This window comes from Mustela nigripes, chromosome 16 (assembly GCF_022355385.1).
Source record: "Mustela nigripes isolate SB6536 chromosome 16, MUSNIG.SB6536, whole genome shotgun sequence".
Classification (NCBI taxonomy): Eukaryota; Metazoa; Chordata; class Mammalia; order Carnivora; family Mustelidae; genus Mustela; species Mustela nigripes.
This window is the reverse complement of record NC_081572.1, coordinates 19,085,645-19,102,367: the sequence shown is the minus strand read 5'-3', so window position 1 is coordinate 19,102,367 and position 16,723 is coordinate 19,085,645. Positions and strand designations below refer to the sequence as shown.

The 16,723-nt window shown below is 43.7% G+C and overlaps 1 protein-coding gene across 3 annotated transcripts in view; it reads left to right on the top strand.

The window, feature by feature from the left end:
• The window catches only part of NBR1 (NBR1 autophagy cargo receptor), a 32,376-nt gene that overhangs the window by 6,201 nt on the left and 9,452 nt on the right, over positions 1–16,723 (top strand). For 2 of the 3 annotated variants that reach the window (XM_059380519.1, XM_059380518.1), the window contains exons 3-16: positions 2,518–2,580; positions 3,461–3,479; positions 4,769–4,791; positions 8,135–8,326; positions 8,791–8,868; positions 9,333–9,547; positions 10,037–10,204; positions 10,485–10,694; positions 12,979–13,138; positions 13,232–13,522; positions 14,690–14,839; positions 15,306–15,381; positions 16,025–16,135; positions 16,367–16,531. In XM_059380519.1, the coding sequence (XP_059236502.1) occupies positions 2,518–2,580; positions 3,461–3,479; positions 4,769–4,791; positions 8,135–8,326; positions 8,791–8,868; positions 9,333–9,547; positions 10,037–10,204; positions 10,485–10,694; positions 12,979–13,138; positions 13,232–13,522; positions 14,690–14,839; positions 15,306–15,381; positions 16,025–16,135; positions 16,367–16,531 (1,921 nt within the window). The remainder of the gene's footprint in view (positions 1–2,517; positions 2,581–3,460; positions 3,480–4,768; positions 4,792–8,134; positions 8,327–8,790; positions 8,869–9,332; positions 9,548–10,036; positions 10,205–10,484; positions 10,695–12,978; positions 13,139–13,231; positions 13,523–14,689; positions 14,840–15,305; positions 15,382–16,024; positions 16,136–16,366; positions 16,532–16,723) is intronic. The other variant, XM_059380520.1, reaches the window with a different exon arrangement.

The following is a 16,723-nucleotide window of genomic DNA, read 5'->3' as shown; positions in this document are numbered from 1 at the left end:
TGCAGCTGTGTTTATCCAGCGAACCCTTTGGTAAAAACTTGCTTTTATTTGGTCATGTGGTATGATAACTAAGAAGGAAAAAAAAAATAGTAGGGTGACTTCACAAGATGATCTGATCTAGTTCTCTGTTTTCCAGCAAATACTTCTTCATACTGTCCTAAACAGGTGGTTAACCAGAAAGTTGGGTCTGTTTGTGAAGTGATCTAAAAATCAAGTATAGTTAGTGTTCTTTATTTCTAGTAGTTAAATGAGCTTGATAGCTTGCCTTTTTTCTTTACTGTAAATTTTAAATTATAAAAGGGTAATAGGTGCCCATTATAAGAAGTTAAACAATCCAAACATACAAAAAGAAAAAGTTACTATCTTTCTACTCCTTCCATCCACTATTCCCACCTCTTTGGGATAACCAGTGTTAAAAGCCCTGTATATACTTAAGACAGTTTTCATGTTCATACAGATTTCTTCCTAGGGTCATATTATAAACATAATTTTGCAGCATGCTTTCCCCCCCCAGCAGTTTATTACAGACAGTTCTCAATCAATAGATAAGGGTCCACACTCATCATTTTTAAAGGTATGGATTGCCCGTAGTATTTTGGTTTTATGATACCATAATTTAACTGTTTCTTACTGAAAGATTGTATTTGTTTTGTTTTGTTTTGTTTTTTTAATTGAGGTATAACTGCCCTATAACATTATCTAGATTTCAGGTATATGGCATAACAATTCTGTGTATTTATATATTGCGAAATGATCGTAAGTCCAGCTAACATCCATCACCACACATAGTGACAGTTATTTTTCTTGTGATGAGAATTTTAAGATCTGTGCTCTTAGCAGTTTTCAGATATACAGCAAGGTGTATACGCCAGTGTATAGCACCATGCTGTACATTACATCTCCAGGACTGACTTGTTTTATAACTGAAGTTTGTACCTTTTGACCACCTTCACCCATTTCATCCACCTCCCACCCCCACCTCTGGCAACCACCAGTGTGTTATCTGTATCTTTGAGTTCATTGTTATTTCACTTACTCAGTGCCCCCAAGGCGAAATAGGTTTTTTTGTTGTTTTGCTTTTTACCTTTGTATAATAAACTACAGGAGAGATCTCTTTGTCTATAAAACTTGCGTACTATTCTGTAGGATGGTTTCCTAAAGAGAGATTAATGGGTCACAATGCATGTAAGTTTAAATTTTAATAGATGCTGCCAGGTGCTTTGCAGAACAACTGTAGCACCTTATAGAAATGCATGACAAGGAGCCCCTGAGGTATAGAGCATCTGCCTCCCACTCCGGTGGTAATCCCAGGGTCCTGGGATCAAGTCCCACATCAGGCTCCTTGCTCAATAGGGAAACTGCTTCCCCCTCTGCCAGCCGCTGCCCTGGCTTATATGCTCTGTATCTCTCTCTCAAATAAGTAGAATCTTTAAAAAATAAATAAAAGAGGTATGTCTGGGTGGCTCAGTTGGTTGAGCAGCTGCCTTTGGCTCAGGTCATGATCCCAGGGTCCTGGGATCAAGTCCCACATGGGGCTCACTGCTCAGCAAGGGGAGCCTTCCTCTACCTCTCCTTCTGCGCCTGCTCCTGTGTGCTCTCGCTCTCTCCCTTTCTCTGTTTCAAATAAATAAATAAAATCTTTTAAAAATAAGTCAATAAATAGATGACAATGCCCTGAATTTTTGACAACGTTGGATAGCACAGCTTTAAATTTTCTTCACCATTCTGTTGAGATGACATCTCATTGCTTAAATTTGCATTGTTCTGACTACCATTAAGTTTGAACATCTTTTCATATATTTGTTGGGCTCATGTGATTTCCCTTGTATGAAATCTCTATATTTTTTTTTAAAGATTTTATTTATTTATTTGACAGAGAGAGATTACAAGTTGGCAGAGAGGTAGGCAGAGAGAGAGAGGAGGAAGCAGGCTCCCTGCTGAGCAGAGAGCCCGATGCGGGACTCGATCCCAGGACCCTGAGATCATGACCTGAGCCGAAGGCAGCGGCTTGACCCACTGAGCCACCCAGGCGCCCTGAAATCTCTATATAATTTTGCCCCCTTTTACCTGGGTTGTTAATCTTAACAATAAGCAAGGGCGCCTGGGTGGCTCAGTGGGTTAAAGCCTCTGCCTTCAGCTCAGGTCGTGGTCTCAGGGTCCTGGGATCGGGCCCCACATCAGGCTCCCTGTTGAGCGGGGAGCCTGCTTCCCCCTCTCTCTCTGCCTGCCTCTTTGCCTCTCTCTCTGTCAAATAAACAAAATCTTTGAAAAAATCTTAAAAATTAGCAGTTTTGCAGATGGTCTTTGTGTATTGCATATAATAACCCTTTGTTTTGAGTTGTAAATACTCAACTATTCTTTGTTTTTTTACTTTGCTCCTGGTTTTTTCTTTTATGCCTTTTAAATGTTTAATTTTTATGTATTGAAATATACCCATCCTTTCTTTTATGACTCCTGGGTTTCTGTTAACCTGCCTTTTGATACCTTGATCATATAGCATGTACATTTCACTTGCAGGTAAAAGTTTCATTTGATCTGACCACTATTCAAATAAAATACCTGGATGAGGAAAATGAAGAGGTAAGTATATGATGATACCCATGGGCAGCTGTTCAGAAAACAGATCTTATTTCTCAAGAGTGATGGTGAATCGAAAAGTTCAGACTAGTGTTTTTTCATTGTGTAGTAGTTTAAATGTACTTGATAATCGCATGTTCTGAGCTGACGGTGGCATCTGAGATGGAATTGAGAAATAAGGAAGCAACATTGAAGAAGGAAATTTGAGAGGGAACTTTTAAAACTATATAGTGATATAGTTGAAATATACCACAAGCCACCATTTAGTTTGTGGTAAACCTTTATTGAGTGGTTACGTGTCAGACTAATAACAATACTGTGCGTTAAGTCTTAGTTATTATCTTTTACCCATGAGGAAACTGAGGCCCAGAGCACCTAAGTGACTTGCCCAGAAGCACAGAAGCTTGGAAATAGTGGAGTTAGGGGTTCATTCCATACCTTCTGCCTCCAGAGCCCAGGCTATTAACCACTATAAATGCTGCCTCTTAATGTATCTGAAATAAAAGGAGGGTATAGAAATTAAGCAATAAAAGTCCTTAATTGAGGCGCCTGGGTGGCTCAGTGTGTTAAAGCCTCTGCCTTCAGCTCAGGTCATGATTTCAGGGTCCTGAGATTGAGCCCCACATCAGGCCGTCTGCTCAGCAGGGCAAGGAGCCTGCTTCCCTGCCCCCCTCTCCCTTCCTCTCTCCCTACTTGTGATCTCTGTCTGTCAGATAAACTCTTTTTTTAAAAAGTCCTTAATTATTATTCACAATTAGTTCATGATACTGGAAAAGCCCCCAGTCTGAGATTGTGCATCTTACCTGTGAGGCTGGTCCTAGCGACAAAAATGTTCATTTGACAGGAAGTTTATAATTCACTGTTGGCTTTTGTCTTTTTACAGGTATCCATTAATAGTCAAGGTGAGTTCTTGAGAGAACCTGTTCAGCTTTATTTAAAAGCTTTCGTCTGTTCTTGAGTGTATACATTTCCATTTACACTCAGATATTGCTGCAGTGTTTACTTTAGAGTGGAATTTAGTATACAGTAAGTTGACATCTCATTCACTCAGCCGTGGACCTTAGTTACATAGCAAATTTTTATTTTGTAGCAGTTTTTTGTGTATAGATTAGTGCCTTAGATTGGACCCTAAGGACAGCTTTAATGAAGGTTCTCTTAACATTTAAGACACTAATCTTCTGAAAATATGCCTCGCCTTCAAACATACAACTCCATTCTCCTGGTGTTGCCTTTGTCCCTGATGTGGTACATATATTACTGTCAGCTTACAAACATAAAGTGGTATTTCCAGAACTTATTTATAAGATGGCTAGTTGTTCAGAGATTAGAGCGCCTTTTTCCCTGGAACAATGTTCTATATGAAGGTCAGGGTCCCAGACTAGCTCCCCACCAAGCTTATTTTAACCAGCTCTAACGATAGTTACTGATGATGATTTTATTGTGCTTTGCTTTATTGTGCTTTGAAGATACTGCCTTTTTTCCCCCCCCACAAATTGAAGGTTTACGGCAACCCTGCCTCACTTTCCCCAAATGCATTTGCTCAGTCTGTGTGTCCCATTTTGCTAATTCTCTCATTATTTCATTGTTATATGATATATATTATTATGATCTGTGACCTGTAATTATGATTTGTGACCTGTAATTATGATTTGTTAAATGCCTGGATGATAATTAGCATTTTTTAGCAGTAAAGAATTTTTTTAAATTAAGGTGTGTACTTTTATTTTTAAGGCATAATGCTCTTACACACTTAATAGATTGCAAATAGTAGAAACATAATTTTTATATGCACTGGGAAACAAAAAAATTCATTTGACTTGGTTTTTTTGCAAGTGGTCTGGAACCAAACCGGCAATATGTTGAGGTCTCTCTGCATTAACACTACCCATGAACTCCCTTGCGTCCTGAGCGTCACTAAACCTAGTGTGAAGCAGCTGGGTTGAGGTTTCATAGCTGGAAGGCTCCAGTAGTAAAGAGAGGAGGACGTGAGAGAGAGAGAACTAATCTACAAATAGTTACTGTTTGCAGTGGGATGGGAGGGGAGTTTGTCCGCCAAAAGGTAGCAGCTGCTCCTGTATAAGGATTGTAAGCAGGAAATTCTTAAAAGTCAGGATTGGCAGTACTTAAATAGAATCTTTTGGGCTGGTGAAGAAATATCACAGTGTCTGTTCTTTGTTCTTTGTCTTTTTAGGAGAATATGAAGAAGCACTTAAGGTAATGGTCATTTCATCTTACTTTCTTTTAAAAATACTTCTTGGGTGCCTGGGTGGCTCAGTGGGTTAAGCCGCTGCCTTCGGCTCAGGTCATGATTTCAGGGTCCTGGGATGGAGTCCCGCATCGGGCTGTCTGCTCGGCGGGGAGCCTGCTTCTTCCTCTCTCTCTCTTTGCCTGCTTCTCTGCCTACTTGTGATCTCTCTCTGTCAAATAAATAAATAAAATCTTTAAAAATACTTCTTGACTAGGGATGCCTGGGTGGCTCAGTCCATTAGGCAGCTGCCTTTGGCTCAGGTCATGATCCCAGAGTCCTGGGATTGGGCTCCCTGCTCTGTGGGGAGCCTGCTTCCCCCTCTCCACCTCCCCCTGCTTGTGCTCTCTACCTCTCTTTCCTGCAGAGAAATAAATAAATAAATAAAATCTTGGGGGAAAAACATTTATTGACTAAAACTAGAACCTGAACTCCTGTAGCCATGGGCAGAAACTAATGCAACACAGCAGAACTGATTTTTAGAGAGAGTGTGACGAGTGGGACATACCCCTCAGCAAAAGGCAGCTCCTGTTATTAAAGGTTCTTTCTAGTTACTGTTCTTCTCATTTCTGGTCTTGGTATAACCATTGTAGCATTTAAAAATACAAAGGGGGCACCTAGGTGGCTCATTCGTTGGGTGTCTGACTCTTGATCTCAGCTCAGGTCTTGATTTCAGGGTTATGGATTCAAGCCCCTCACTGGAGACTCCACGGTGGGTGCAGAGCCTACTTAAAATTAGAGTTAAAAAAATAAAAATAACTCTGTGAAATGATGCTGATGCTTTCTGGTTCACACTTTTCATCTCCTGACTTTACCTTGTTTCCTCTAGAATGTTATAGGATAATGCAGGAGACTTTTAAGGTACAAACTATTGAGTTCACTATCTCTTGCTTGTCAGTAATAATTTAAAGCTTTCCTCAGGTCAGTTCTTTAAGGTGTGCCCAGCTGTCCCTTCATTACCACCTTTGTGATTAAGATTGACTATCTTTTATGAACTTCTAAATCATGACTAAACTTTTTTCCATAATCACTTTTGGTCTAGGGAGGGAAAGGCAAGATTTTTTTTTTTTTTTTTTTTTTTTAAGTGGGCTTCACGCCCATTGTGGAACCCAAGGAAGGGCTTGAACTCACATTCAAGACCTGAGCTGAGATCAGAAATCAGTGCTTAACTGACTGAGCCACCCAGGTGGCCCAAGGCAAGATGTTTTTAAACTGGGAGCTGGATTTACCCTTTTTGTTGCCTGGTGGAAATTGCCATTGTGGGTGCCGCTGGATTCAATAGTTTAGCCAGTCTTGGTTTTTATTCACAAATCCTTATTTACCAGATAGTTTCTTGATTTTGGACATTCAGGCCCCACCCTGGTTTCTCTTAGCTGAGATACTCATTTCTTAGCAATCTCACACTTCACAGTTTCCTTCTTCCCAGTTTTCATGTGGTCTTCTATTTCCTCTTTGCTTTTTTTTTTTTTTTTTTTAAAGAGCATGCAAGGGAGCAAGGGGGTAGGGCAGAAGGAGAGAGAGAATCTTAAGCAGGCTCCCTGCCCAGCATAGAGCCCAACTTGGGGCTTGATCTCACAACCCTGAGATCATGTCCAGAGCCAAAATCAGGAATTGGACACTTGACTGAGCTACCCAGGTGTGCCCCATTTCCTCTTTGTTTTTAAGCTGTTGTAAGGACTTGTCTCCCACACCCTTTCACCTTTGTCCAACTCCTCCTGGCTTTTCTCTTGCCCTGTTCTCAGAAGTTTCACTAAAAAAAAAAAAAAAGCCTATGGTCTTCAAAACTATTCTTTCCCATAATCACTGTTTACATAGTCAGAAATCTCGGACTTCAGGGGGTGCCTGGTTAGTTCAGTGTCTGCCTTTGGCTCACGTCATAATCTCAGGGTCGAGGGATCAAACCCCACATACGCCCTGCAGAACAAGGAGTCTCCTCACTGCCTCCCATCCCCACACTTGTGCTTGAGTGCGTGCTCTAGTTTTCTCTCTCTCTCTCTCTCAAATAAAATCTTAAAAAAAAAAACTAAGACCTTGAGAGTCTAGATGTTGTTATAAGCCTGTCCTGTCTCAGGAAGCAAGACTTTTTAATATACATTTTTACATAGTACTTGCTATATGATATTTAAGATCCCATGTTTATATTTTGACACATTGCATTATAGTCATTTCTTGAGCAGTTTTTTCCACAGACTGTACCATACATTTTACTACCAGCTTTTTGGCTTATGGTCTAGAATAGAGGCTGTCAAAGCAGCCAGTGGGCTAGCCATATGTTTTTATAAATAAAGTTTTATAGGAACCTAGCTATACCTATTACATAGTGTCTGTGGCTGCTTTTGTGCAGACTTGAGAGGAAAACTGTATGGCCTGGAAGCCTAAAATATTTATTATATGGCCCTTTAAGAAAATTTCCTGATCTCTGATCTTAAAATAATATCTTTCAAGTTTTTTGCCATAGAATGCTATTTTTAAATGGAAGCTTAAGTCTGATGTGTAAAAATAGATGAAAAAACGGTTCTTGTCACTGGGTGACAAATGGGGAGATCCAGAAACTGATGGACTTGACCTCTAATCTCTTCTTGGACACTGTAGTACCTTCATGGAACCTTAAATGTTCCCTGAAGTAGAGTTTTCAACATAGGATTTTTAAGAAGGTACTCTTCAAAAAGAGATAACCACTCCAGCATGCTTTCCAAAACACTACTCGGATGGAAAAATAAATGCTTAGGGCACCTGGGTGACTCAGTTGGTTAAGGGACTGCCTTCAGCTCAGGTCATGATCCTGGAGTCCTGGGATCAAGTCCCACATCGGGCTCCCTGCTCAGCAAGGAGTCTGTTTCTCCCTCTGACCTTCTCCCCTCTCATGCTCTCTCTCTCAAGTAAATACATAAAATTTTTTTTTTTTTTAAGAAAAAAAAAAAAAATAAACAATTATAGGCTATAACTTTAAGTTTGGGTTGTGGTAGTCTGGGATTGACTTTTTTTGAAAAGTTGAGATTACAATCCATAACTGGGGTCATAACATAAAAACCTGTTCAACAGAAAAGTAGTAACCCAGTTAATGAGAACATCCTACCTAATAAAGCACTATCCTAAACCTATTGTATTTTTGATAATAAAACCATTCCTGATTAACATACTGAACAAAAAACAGGATTATGTTAACACTGTCATTAGATTTGATAAAATAAAGGTAAATCCTAATATTTTCAGCATAAATCATCGTATCCCTTCTGTTTAGATGTCTTTGAGTTTTCATTTGGGAAAGGAGAATCACACAGTATGTTTTAATTTTATAATGTGTCCTCTCAGATGGCAGTTAAGCAGGGAAACCAACTCCAGATGCAAGTCCACGAAGGCTCCCGTGTCGACGAAGCCCCAGCGCCAGCATTACCAGAAAAACGGCCTGTCGTGAGGGCAGGGAAGAAGCCACTTGCATATTATTCATCACTGGTGAGGGTCTTAGGATCAGACATGAAGACCCCAGAGGAGCCTGCAGCACAGGTATGAAGGGAATGGACCTGTCTGCAGTTATCCTAGCTTTGCGTCTCTTGGTGGTGTAACATTTGAACTGTCCCTCGGAGATTGGGCAGTTACTGTGCCCATCTCTGCCTGACTTTTGGAAACGGGTAACTAGTCCTGGAGAAAGGGGCAGGAGGGTGATATAGAGACTTTGTTTTCTGTTTATACTTTTTCATGCTCTTTATTGGGGTTTTTTTGACCATTCATTTATATTATTTGACAAAAGAAACTTCAGAGTACTACATTTTGGGAAAATTATTTTAAACAAGGGCACCTGGCTGGCTCAGTTGGTAGAAGATGCAACTCTTGATCTCAGGGTTGTGAGTTCAAGCCCCATATTGGGTATAGAGATTACTTTAAAAAAAAAAAAAAAAAAGTCCTTTTTGAAAAAAAAATCTTAGGGGAAAAAAGCAGCGTCCAAGATCTTGGGTTGTATTTCCTTGCAGCAGTTTCCACTTGCTCCACGTGATGCAGACCAGCCTCAAGACAAGCCCCCAGACTGGTTCACAAGCTACCTGGAGACAGTGAGTGTTCTCTCTGGTATGGGTTTTAGCAGCCATTGGAGTGTGGGAGAAAGCTGAACCCAGAGGTCTGCTGCCTCTGATGCAGGGGAATGAAGAGGGATAGCTAATCATTTCCAGACTGGAGCAGTTCCAGTCCAGAAACCTCCTCACTTCTACAGGGATGTATCAGAAAAAGAGGGAGCCTAATTCTAAGTTGAGGGAAAGGGACAAGTCTCTGTGCTTGAGAAGGAAGAGGTTAAAATTTACTCATCAAAATGATTTCTTGGTATCCCCTTTGAACCAGTGTACATGTGGAAAGAGTAGACGTTTTGCTGCATTTCTGTCCATTTGTTCAGTAGCTACTAGCTGTTTATGATGTTCTTCTACCAGAGACAGGGAGGTGTCTGGTCTGTTTGACATCTTCAGGTTTTTTCCCAGTGTTGGAACTGAGGTTTTTTTCCCCTATTTTCTGCTCTGTATTCTAGTTCAGAGAACAAGTGGTTAAAGAAACGGTTGAGAAACTTGAACAGAAATTACACGAGAAGCTAGTCCTCCAGAACCCATCCCTGGGTTCCTGTCCATCAGAAGTCTCAATGCCCATTTCAGAGGAAACACTGTTTTTGCCAGAAAACCAGTTCAACTGGCACATTGCTTGCAACAGCTGCCAAAGGAGTATCGTTGGTGTGCGCTACCAGTGCAGGTGAGCCATCCCTTCAGAGCAGAGAGCTTTTAGAAGACCCCTGAACAGGGCTTCCTGGCATCCTGGAGTGGTATCGGGAAACTGGGCATACGTTCCTCTGATGGTGCGCATAGCAGCTCTAGACTGGAAACAAGCTGTTCATCACCCATGAGAAATACTCTTGAAAGGGTAACCGTTCAGACTGTTGATGTGTTCAGATACACACTTGAACTAACAGAGGCAAAGTTATGTTCCCCCAAAACAAAATTATATCTGCAGGAATTATCTCCCTGTTGTTCCACATGCGTTCCTATCTTGCTTGCTCCCGTAGATTTTCCTTTGAAATGGATACATGTTAAGTGCTGTTGCCTTCATTTTATTAATAAGAAACTTGAGACAGGGCATGGCCAGGTGACAGGCTCTGGTTACCACCTCGCTGGTAGAACAGCCAGTATGGAAGTCGGTCTCCTCTCTCACTCCCTCTGGTACTTCCCATGCTTTTCCCCACAGCCTGTGCCCATCTTACAACATCTGTGAAGATTGTGAATCGGGGCCATACGCGCATGACTCCAACCACATCCTGCTGAAGTTGCGGAGACCTGTGGTGGGTTCCACTGAAGCCTTCTCTCATCCGAGGTTCCCCGCCCCTCGTCTCCCTGCTGCTCTGGAACAAGCCAGGTAAAGCCATAAGTACATGGGAGCCTTGTTCTCGGAAGGGCATCTTGGTTGTGGTGTTGGGGCACGAATTACAGGACCTCAGACAGTCTCCATAGTTCTGCGCTTTTCCAGTTAGTGTGTGACAACGGGGACCGTGAGCTGAAGCTAATGAGACAGAAATGAGAACTGTAGGAAGACATTAAGCTAGAAGCTGGCACTGATGGAGGCTACAAGGGGCCCAAATAAGCTTCAAGGTTGTTTATGAGGTTTTTTTTTAAACTTTTCATTTGTTACCTCACAGGCTCCAGAAACAGGTCGACAAAAATTTTCTTAAGGCAGAAAAGCAAAGGTTGCGAGCTGAGAAGAAACAGCGAAAGGCAGAGGTCAAGGAACTCAAAAAGCAGCTTAAGCTCCACAGGAAGATTCATCTGTGGAGTTCCATCCACGGACTGCAGAGCCCCAGGTCCCCTTTGGGCCGACCCGAGAGCCTGCTGCAGTCACCCACTCTGATGTAAGTGCGGGGCCAGGGTGGGCACCAGAGCTGGCGATCCAGCCAGCCAAAACCGGGTCATTAACCAGGTTTTCTCATACTTACCGGCGGTTCCTAACACCCAAACTGTTCCAGCTTCCATCTTAGTGGCACCGGGTGGCTCAGACAAGTTAAGCACCCAGCTTTGTCTCAGGTCATGATCTCTGGGTCTTGAGATCAAGCCCCGAGTCAGACCTCCGAGCTCAGTGGGGGTCTGATGAAATTTCTCTCTCCCTCTCTGCATACTCGCTAGCATGCACACTATCTCTCTGCCTCTCACTCAGATAAATCTTAATAATAATTAGGGGTGCCTGGGTAGCCCAGTTGTGAAGTGTCTGCCTTTGGCTTAGGTCATGATCCTAGAATCCTGGGATCAAGCCCTTCATTGGGCTCCCTGTTTGCTGGGGAGCCTGTTTCTCCCTCTCCTGCTCTGCCTACTTGTGTTCCCTCTCTCGCTGTCTCTCTCTTTCTGTCACATAGATGAATAAAAATCTCTAATTTAAAAAAGAAAAGGAGGGCGCCTGGGTGGCTCAGTGGGTTAAAGCCTCTGCCTTCAGCTCAGGTCATGATCTCAGAGTCCTGGGATCGAGCCCCGCATCGGGCTCTCTGCTCAGTGGGGAGCCTGCTTCCCCTCCCCTCTGCCTGCCTCTCTGCCTACTTGTGAGCTGTCTCTGTCAAATAAATAAATAAAATCTTTTTAAAAAAGAAAAGGAATTAAAACTTCCCATTCTCTGGTCCCAGCATTCTTAAAGGGTGGTTTGTAGTCATTGTTGACAGAGCAGCCAGTAAGGTTCCAGACTGGCTGGTAGGACCTCTCTTAAGTGGAGGCAGTTGGGATTTGAAGAGCCTGACTCTGTAGTTCTTATATTTATGGATGCTTATCCTCACCATGGCTCTTCATTTCAGGAGTAAGATTTTATTTTTAACTAACCTTCACACCCAACATAGGGCCCAGATTTACAACCCAGAGATCAGGAGTTGCCAGCCAGGTACTCCAAATCTGTCTTGTTTTTTATTTTTACTTATTAAGATTTATTTGTTTATGGGGCGCCTCAGTGGCTCAGTCAGTTAAGCATCTGACTTTAACTCAGGTCATGATCTTGGGGTCCTGGGATGGAGCCCCCTGTCGGGCTTTGTGCTCAGTGTGGTGTCTGTTTCTCCCTCTCCATCTGCCTCCCCCCCATCCACCCACTCATGCATTCTTGCACACTGTTTCTCTCTCAGATAAACAAAATTGATTTTTATTTGTTTATTTGAGAGAGAGAGTGTGGGGGTGGGGTGGAGGGAGAGAATCTCCAGCAGACTCCACACTGAGCATGGAGCTCAGCGCAGGGCTCAATCCCACAACCCTGAGATGACCTAAGCTAAAATCAGGAGTTGGACGCCCAACCAGCTGAGTCACTCAGGAACCCCTCTGTCTTGTTCTTTCAAAAATGTTATTAGTAGGGGCACCTGGGTGGCTCAGTTGGTTAAGCAACTGCCTTCGGCTCAGGTCACGGTCCCGGAGTCCCGGGATCGAGTCCTGCATCGGGCTCCCAACTCCATGGGGAGTCTTCTTCTCTCTCTGACCTTTTCGCCTCTCGTGCTCTCTCTCAAATAAATAAATAAAATCTTTAAAAAAAAAATGTTATTAGTTTTTTTTTTTAAGATTTTTAAGTAGTCTGTACCCCCAATGTCGGACTCAAACGTAACTCCTAGATAAAGAGTCATGTGCTCCACTGACTGAGCTGCCCAGGTGCCTCCTGTTAGTATTTTTTTTTTTTTTAAGATTTTATTTATTTATTTGACAGAGATCACAAGTAGGCAGAGAGAGAGGGGAAAGCAGGCTCCTTGCCGGGCAGAGAGCCCAATGTGGGGCTTGATCCCAGGACTGAGATCATGACCTGAGCCAAAGGCAGAGTCTTAAACCACTGAGCCATCCAGGTGCCCCCTGTTAGTATTATTCTTGAGGCAAATGCATTAGTACAGTAAGAGTCACTCTCAGGGACGCCTGGATGGCTGAGTTAAGCATTTGCCTTCCGCTCAGGTCATGATCCCAGAGTCCTGGGATAGAGTCCCACATCAGGCTCTATGCTCAGCAGGGAGCCTGCTTCTCCCTCTGCCTCTGCCTGCCGCTCTCTGTGCTTCTGCTTGCTCGCGCTCTCTGACAAAAAACAAATAATCTTTAAAAAAAAAAAAATAGTTACTCTCAGCCTCTTGAATCATGTGTTAGATATTCAGAAGCCGTTGTACCCAACACATGTGACTATCTGAATTTTCTGTTCAGGCTCCCTTTGCAGCCATGTGCCCCAGTTATGCCGACCCTCAGTGCAGCATTTGTGGATGAGAATTTGCCCGATGGGACTCACCTTCAGCCAGGAACCAAGTTTATCAAGCACTGGAGGATGAAAAATACAGGAAATGTCAAGTGGAGTGGAGACACAAAGGTATTTTTTTCCCCCACAGACTGAAGCTGGGGTGACCTAAAGTGACAGTGCTCAGCTGACAAGCTTGCTTTCTCTTGTCCCTGTTCTTTTCAGCTCAAGTTCATGTGGGGAAACCTAACTTTGGCTTCTACAGAAAAGAAGGACGTTTTGGTTCCCTGCCTGAAGGCCGGCCATGTGGGGGTTGTGTCTGTGGAGTTCATCGCCCCAGCCTTGGAGGGAACGTACACTTCCCATTGGCGTCTTTCTCACAAAGGACAGCAGTTCGGGCCTCGGGTCTGGTGCAGTATCATAGTGGATCCTTTCCCCTCCACAGAGGGCCCTGAGAACATTGAAAAGGGCATGATTGGCTCAAGCAAAGCTGATGAGCTCACCTGCCAGCAAGAGGTGAGCACTGGAAGGGGAGACTAACGCTGCAGCAGCCTGTGCAGACTGGCCGCTCCTTCCCCTAACACCAGTGTGCTTGTCCTGGGCCCATTCCTCAGGTTTTCCTGGCATGTCCTTAAGATCTTGGTGCAGGCATCCCTCAGTGCTTTTTTATCTCTTCATAGTGATGTTTGGCCAGCCTCTCTGCTATCTGTGGGAAGACAGGCTTGCTTGGCCTGTTGAACTGCAAGACCGATGGCTTTGCTCCTTAACGATCACCTCTCCTAAACTTTCCATGCCTGTGTTCCCTAAATGCTAATGAAGTCTTGCCCTTGTTTTCAGTTGGTATAGTTTTATTTTTTGTTTTTTGTTTTTAAGATACTTCCCTTCACTAGTGGGGCACTGTCCCCCTTCCCCACCCACCTCCAGATGGTAGAGTACAGTTTTTTGTTTTGTTTTTTTGTTTGTTTTTAAAGATTTTATTTGTTTATTTGACAGACAGAGATCACAAGTAGACAGAGAGGCAGGCAGAGAGAGAGAGAGGGAAGCAGGCTCCCTGCTGAGCAGAGAGCCCTATGCGGGACTCGATCCCAGGACCCTGGGATCATGACCCAAGCCGAAGGAAGCGGCTTAACCCACTGAGCCACCCAGGCACCCTAGAGTACAGTTTTTAGAGCATTTTACTGCTTAGATTCAGTTAACCAAAGTTAATGTCATCCTTTTGACAGTAGTTACTATGGTTACTCTAACTTGTTATTAAAGGAAGCTGGGTGAAGGGGGTAATAAGTGAACACTGGGGTTTTTTGCAACCTATCTGTAAGTCTAAAATGATCTGGAAACAAGTTGATTTTTTTTTTTTTTTTAAGATTTTATTTATTTATTTATTTATTTATTTGAGAGACAATGAGTGAGAGGGAGCATGAGAGAGGAGAAGGTCAGAGGGAGAAGCAGACTCCCCGAGGAGCTGGGAGCCCGATGCGGGACTCGATCCTGGAAGTCTGGGATCATGACCTGAGCTGAAGGCAGTTGCTCAACCAACTGAGCCACCCAGGCACCCCAGATCTGGAAACAAGTTTTAAAACACATAGACGTGCAGCAGTGTTTCGATATTTAGGGAGGCAGCTGTCAGTTGACCTTTTGTTCATTTGAGTGCCTAAAACCCTTTGTCCCGATGGTTTTTCTGTATAGGAGACTTTTCTTCTGGCTAAAGAAGAAATTCAGCTTGATGAAGCAACTAAGCAGACCAAAGGGACAGGAACCTCCATTCCACAGAAGACAAAAAATGTTGCTAATGAGAGGGAGCTCTACATCCCATCCGTGGACCTTCTGACTGCCCAGGTAGAAGACTGAGCACTTTGGGGAGCTAGGGACAAAAGGCAGTGGGGAGTCCTTACCCTGTTGACGAGAAGGTGGCATAGGCACAGACAGTGCTCAGAGAGTCAGAGATCTGCCTGCCCACAGTAGCAAGGAAGATCAGTAGTGGAAGCAGATCTCTAAATGTTTCTTCTCTGCATCGGAAACTCACTCTCGGGCTTCCCCACAGCTTCCCTTTAGTTGCCTCTGCGTTTCTGCTTTTCGGGTTCACTTTCACTCCCACTGCCTTTTCTTTCTTTCCTGCCACTTGGTTATTTCGACATCTAGTTCCCGCTTCACTCTTCTTGATTTCACCTGATTGAGGGGAGGCATGAATTTGAACAGAGTCCAGGAAGGTGTGGAGCTGTGTGGCCTGCAAGTGCCCTCGAGACAAAACCTGGCTCCAGCATCCGCTGCAAGAGTCGCCTAATGTTGCCCTTTTTGTCCTCAGGACCTGCTGTCCTTTGAGCTGTTGGATATAAACATTGTCCAAGAGTTGGAGAGAGTGCCCCACAATACTCCCGTGGGTAAGAATGTCATTCCACCCAGGTCATTCATTTTATTAATAAGACAACAAAAGTGTCACACCCTAGACCCTGGTAGTGAGAACCTTCTTCTGAGGAACTGCACGGCAAAGATTTCTCCTACAGTGTGACATTAAAACTGCACCCGTGGGTCCATTTTCCTCCTTTTCCCTATTGTCTGTCAGAGTCAACAATACATGCTTGTGCAAGGCTTCTGTGCCGTAAAGGGACCCATAAGAAGCCTGGCTGGCTCGTTCATATGGCTCTTGGTCTTGGGGTTGTGAGTTTGAGCCTCACGTTCGTGTAGGGCTTACTTAAAATCTTTGAAAGCAGGGGGATGGGGGTCCTTCTCCGTTTTTCTCTAAATGTTTGTCCTTTATGTTCCTGGTTCTGTGTCTTAGCCATGGTTTCTCAGGCCAGACGACTGTGATCCTTCTTGCATTCATTGATCTGAGGTACTTGCACACCTCATGGTCTGGAGGAATTCTTTATAACAGGCCTTGAAGCCTACCTAGGTTTACTTCAGCCCTGCAGGAGGCAAGAAGCCTGTGAGCTATTGCTTCTAGACACTGACCGTTAATGATGTGTTGCTTTTGTTTATTTTTTTTTTTTTTTCGTTGATGGTTCTTCTTTTTTCATTCTCCAGATATGACCCCCTGCATGTCTCCTCTGCCGCATGACAATCCTTTAATAGAGAAGCCAGGCTTGGGGCAGATACAGGAAGAGAGCGAAGGGGCAGGATTTAAAGTGCTTCCTGGTAAGGGGTTCATTATTTGTCTGATGTTTGCGTTGTCCCCTCCTGTATTACACCATACTCCTTCCTATACTTACATTAGCATGTTCTTGGGTTATCTGTAGCCTCTCCATTTTCTGAAGTTTCCTCACCTTCCCAAGGGCCTGATAGCGACTGTTCTTGGCGTGGAATCCTCACGGGTATGTGGCTTCAGGAAGCCCTTCAACAGCAACAGGCAGGGTTCATGTCTTTCAGATTCCACAGCCTCAGTGAAGAGGAAGACTCAGAACAGTGCCTCAGTGGAAGAAGCAGAAGTTGACCTGAGTGGGACCCAATTTGTGTGTGAGACCGTAATCCGATCGCTTACCTTGGACGCTGCCCCGGATCACAACCCACCTTGCAGACAGAAATCCGTGCACAGTGAGTGTCCCTGAGGTCCCCCAGCTAGCAGGGCAGTGTGTGAATTGTGACTGCCGGACCTGAGGGGGAAAAAGGGCTCCTCTTACTGAGAGTGGCGGTTGGTGGTTTCTTTTTTTTTCTTTTTTTTTTTAAGATTTTATTTATTTATTTGACAGAAATCACAAGTAGGCAGAGAGAGGGAGATGCAGGTTC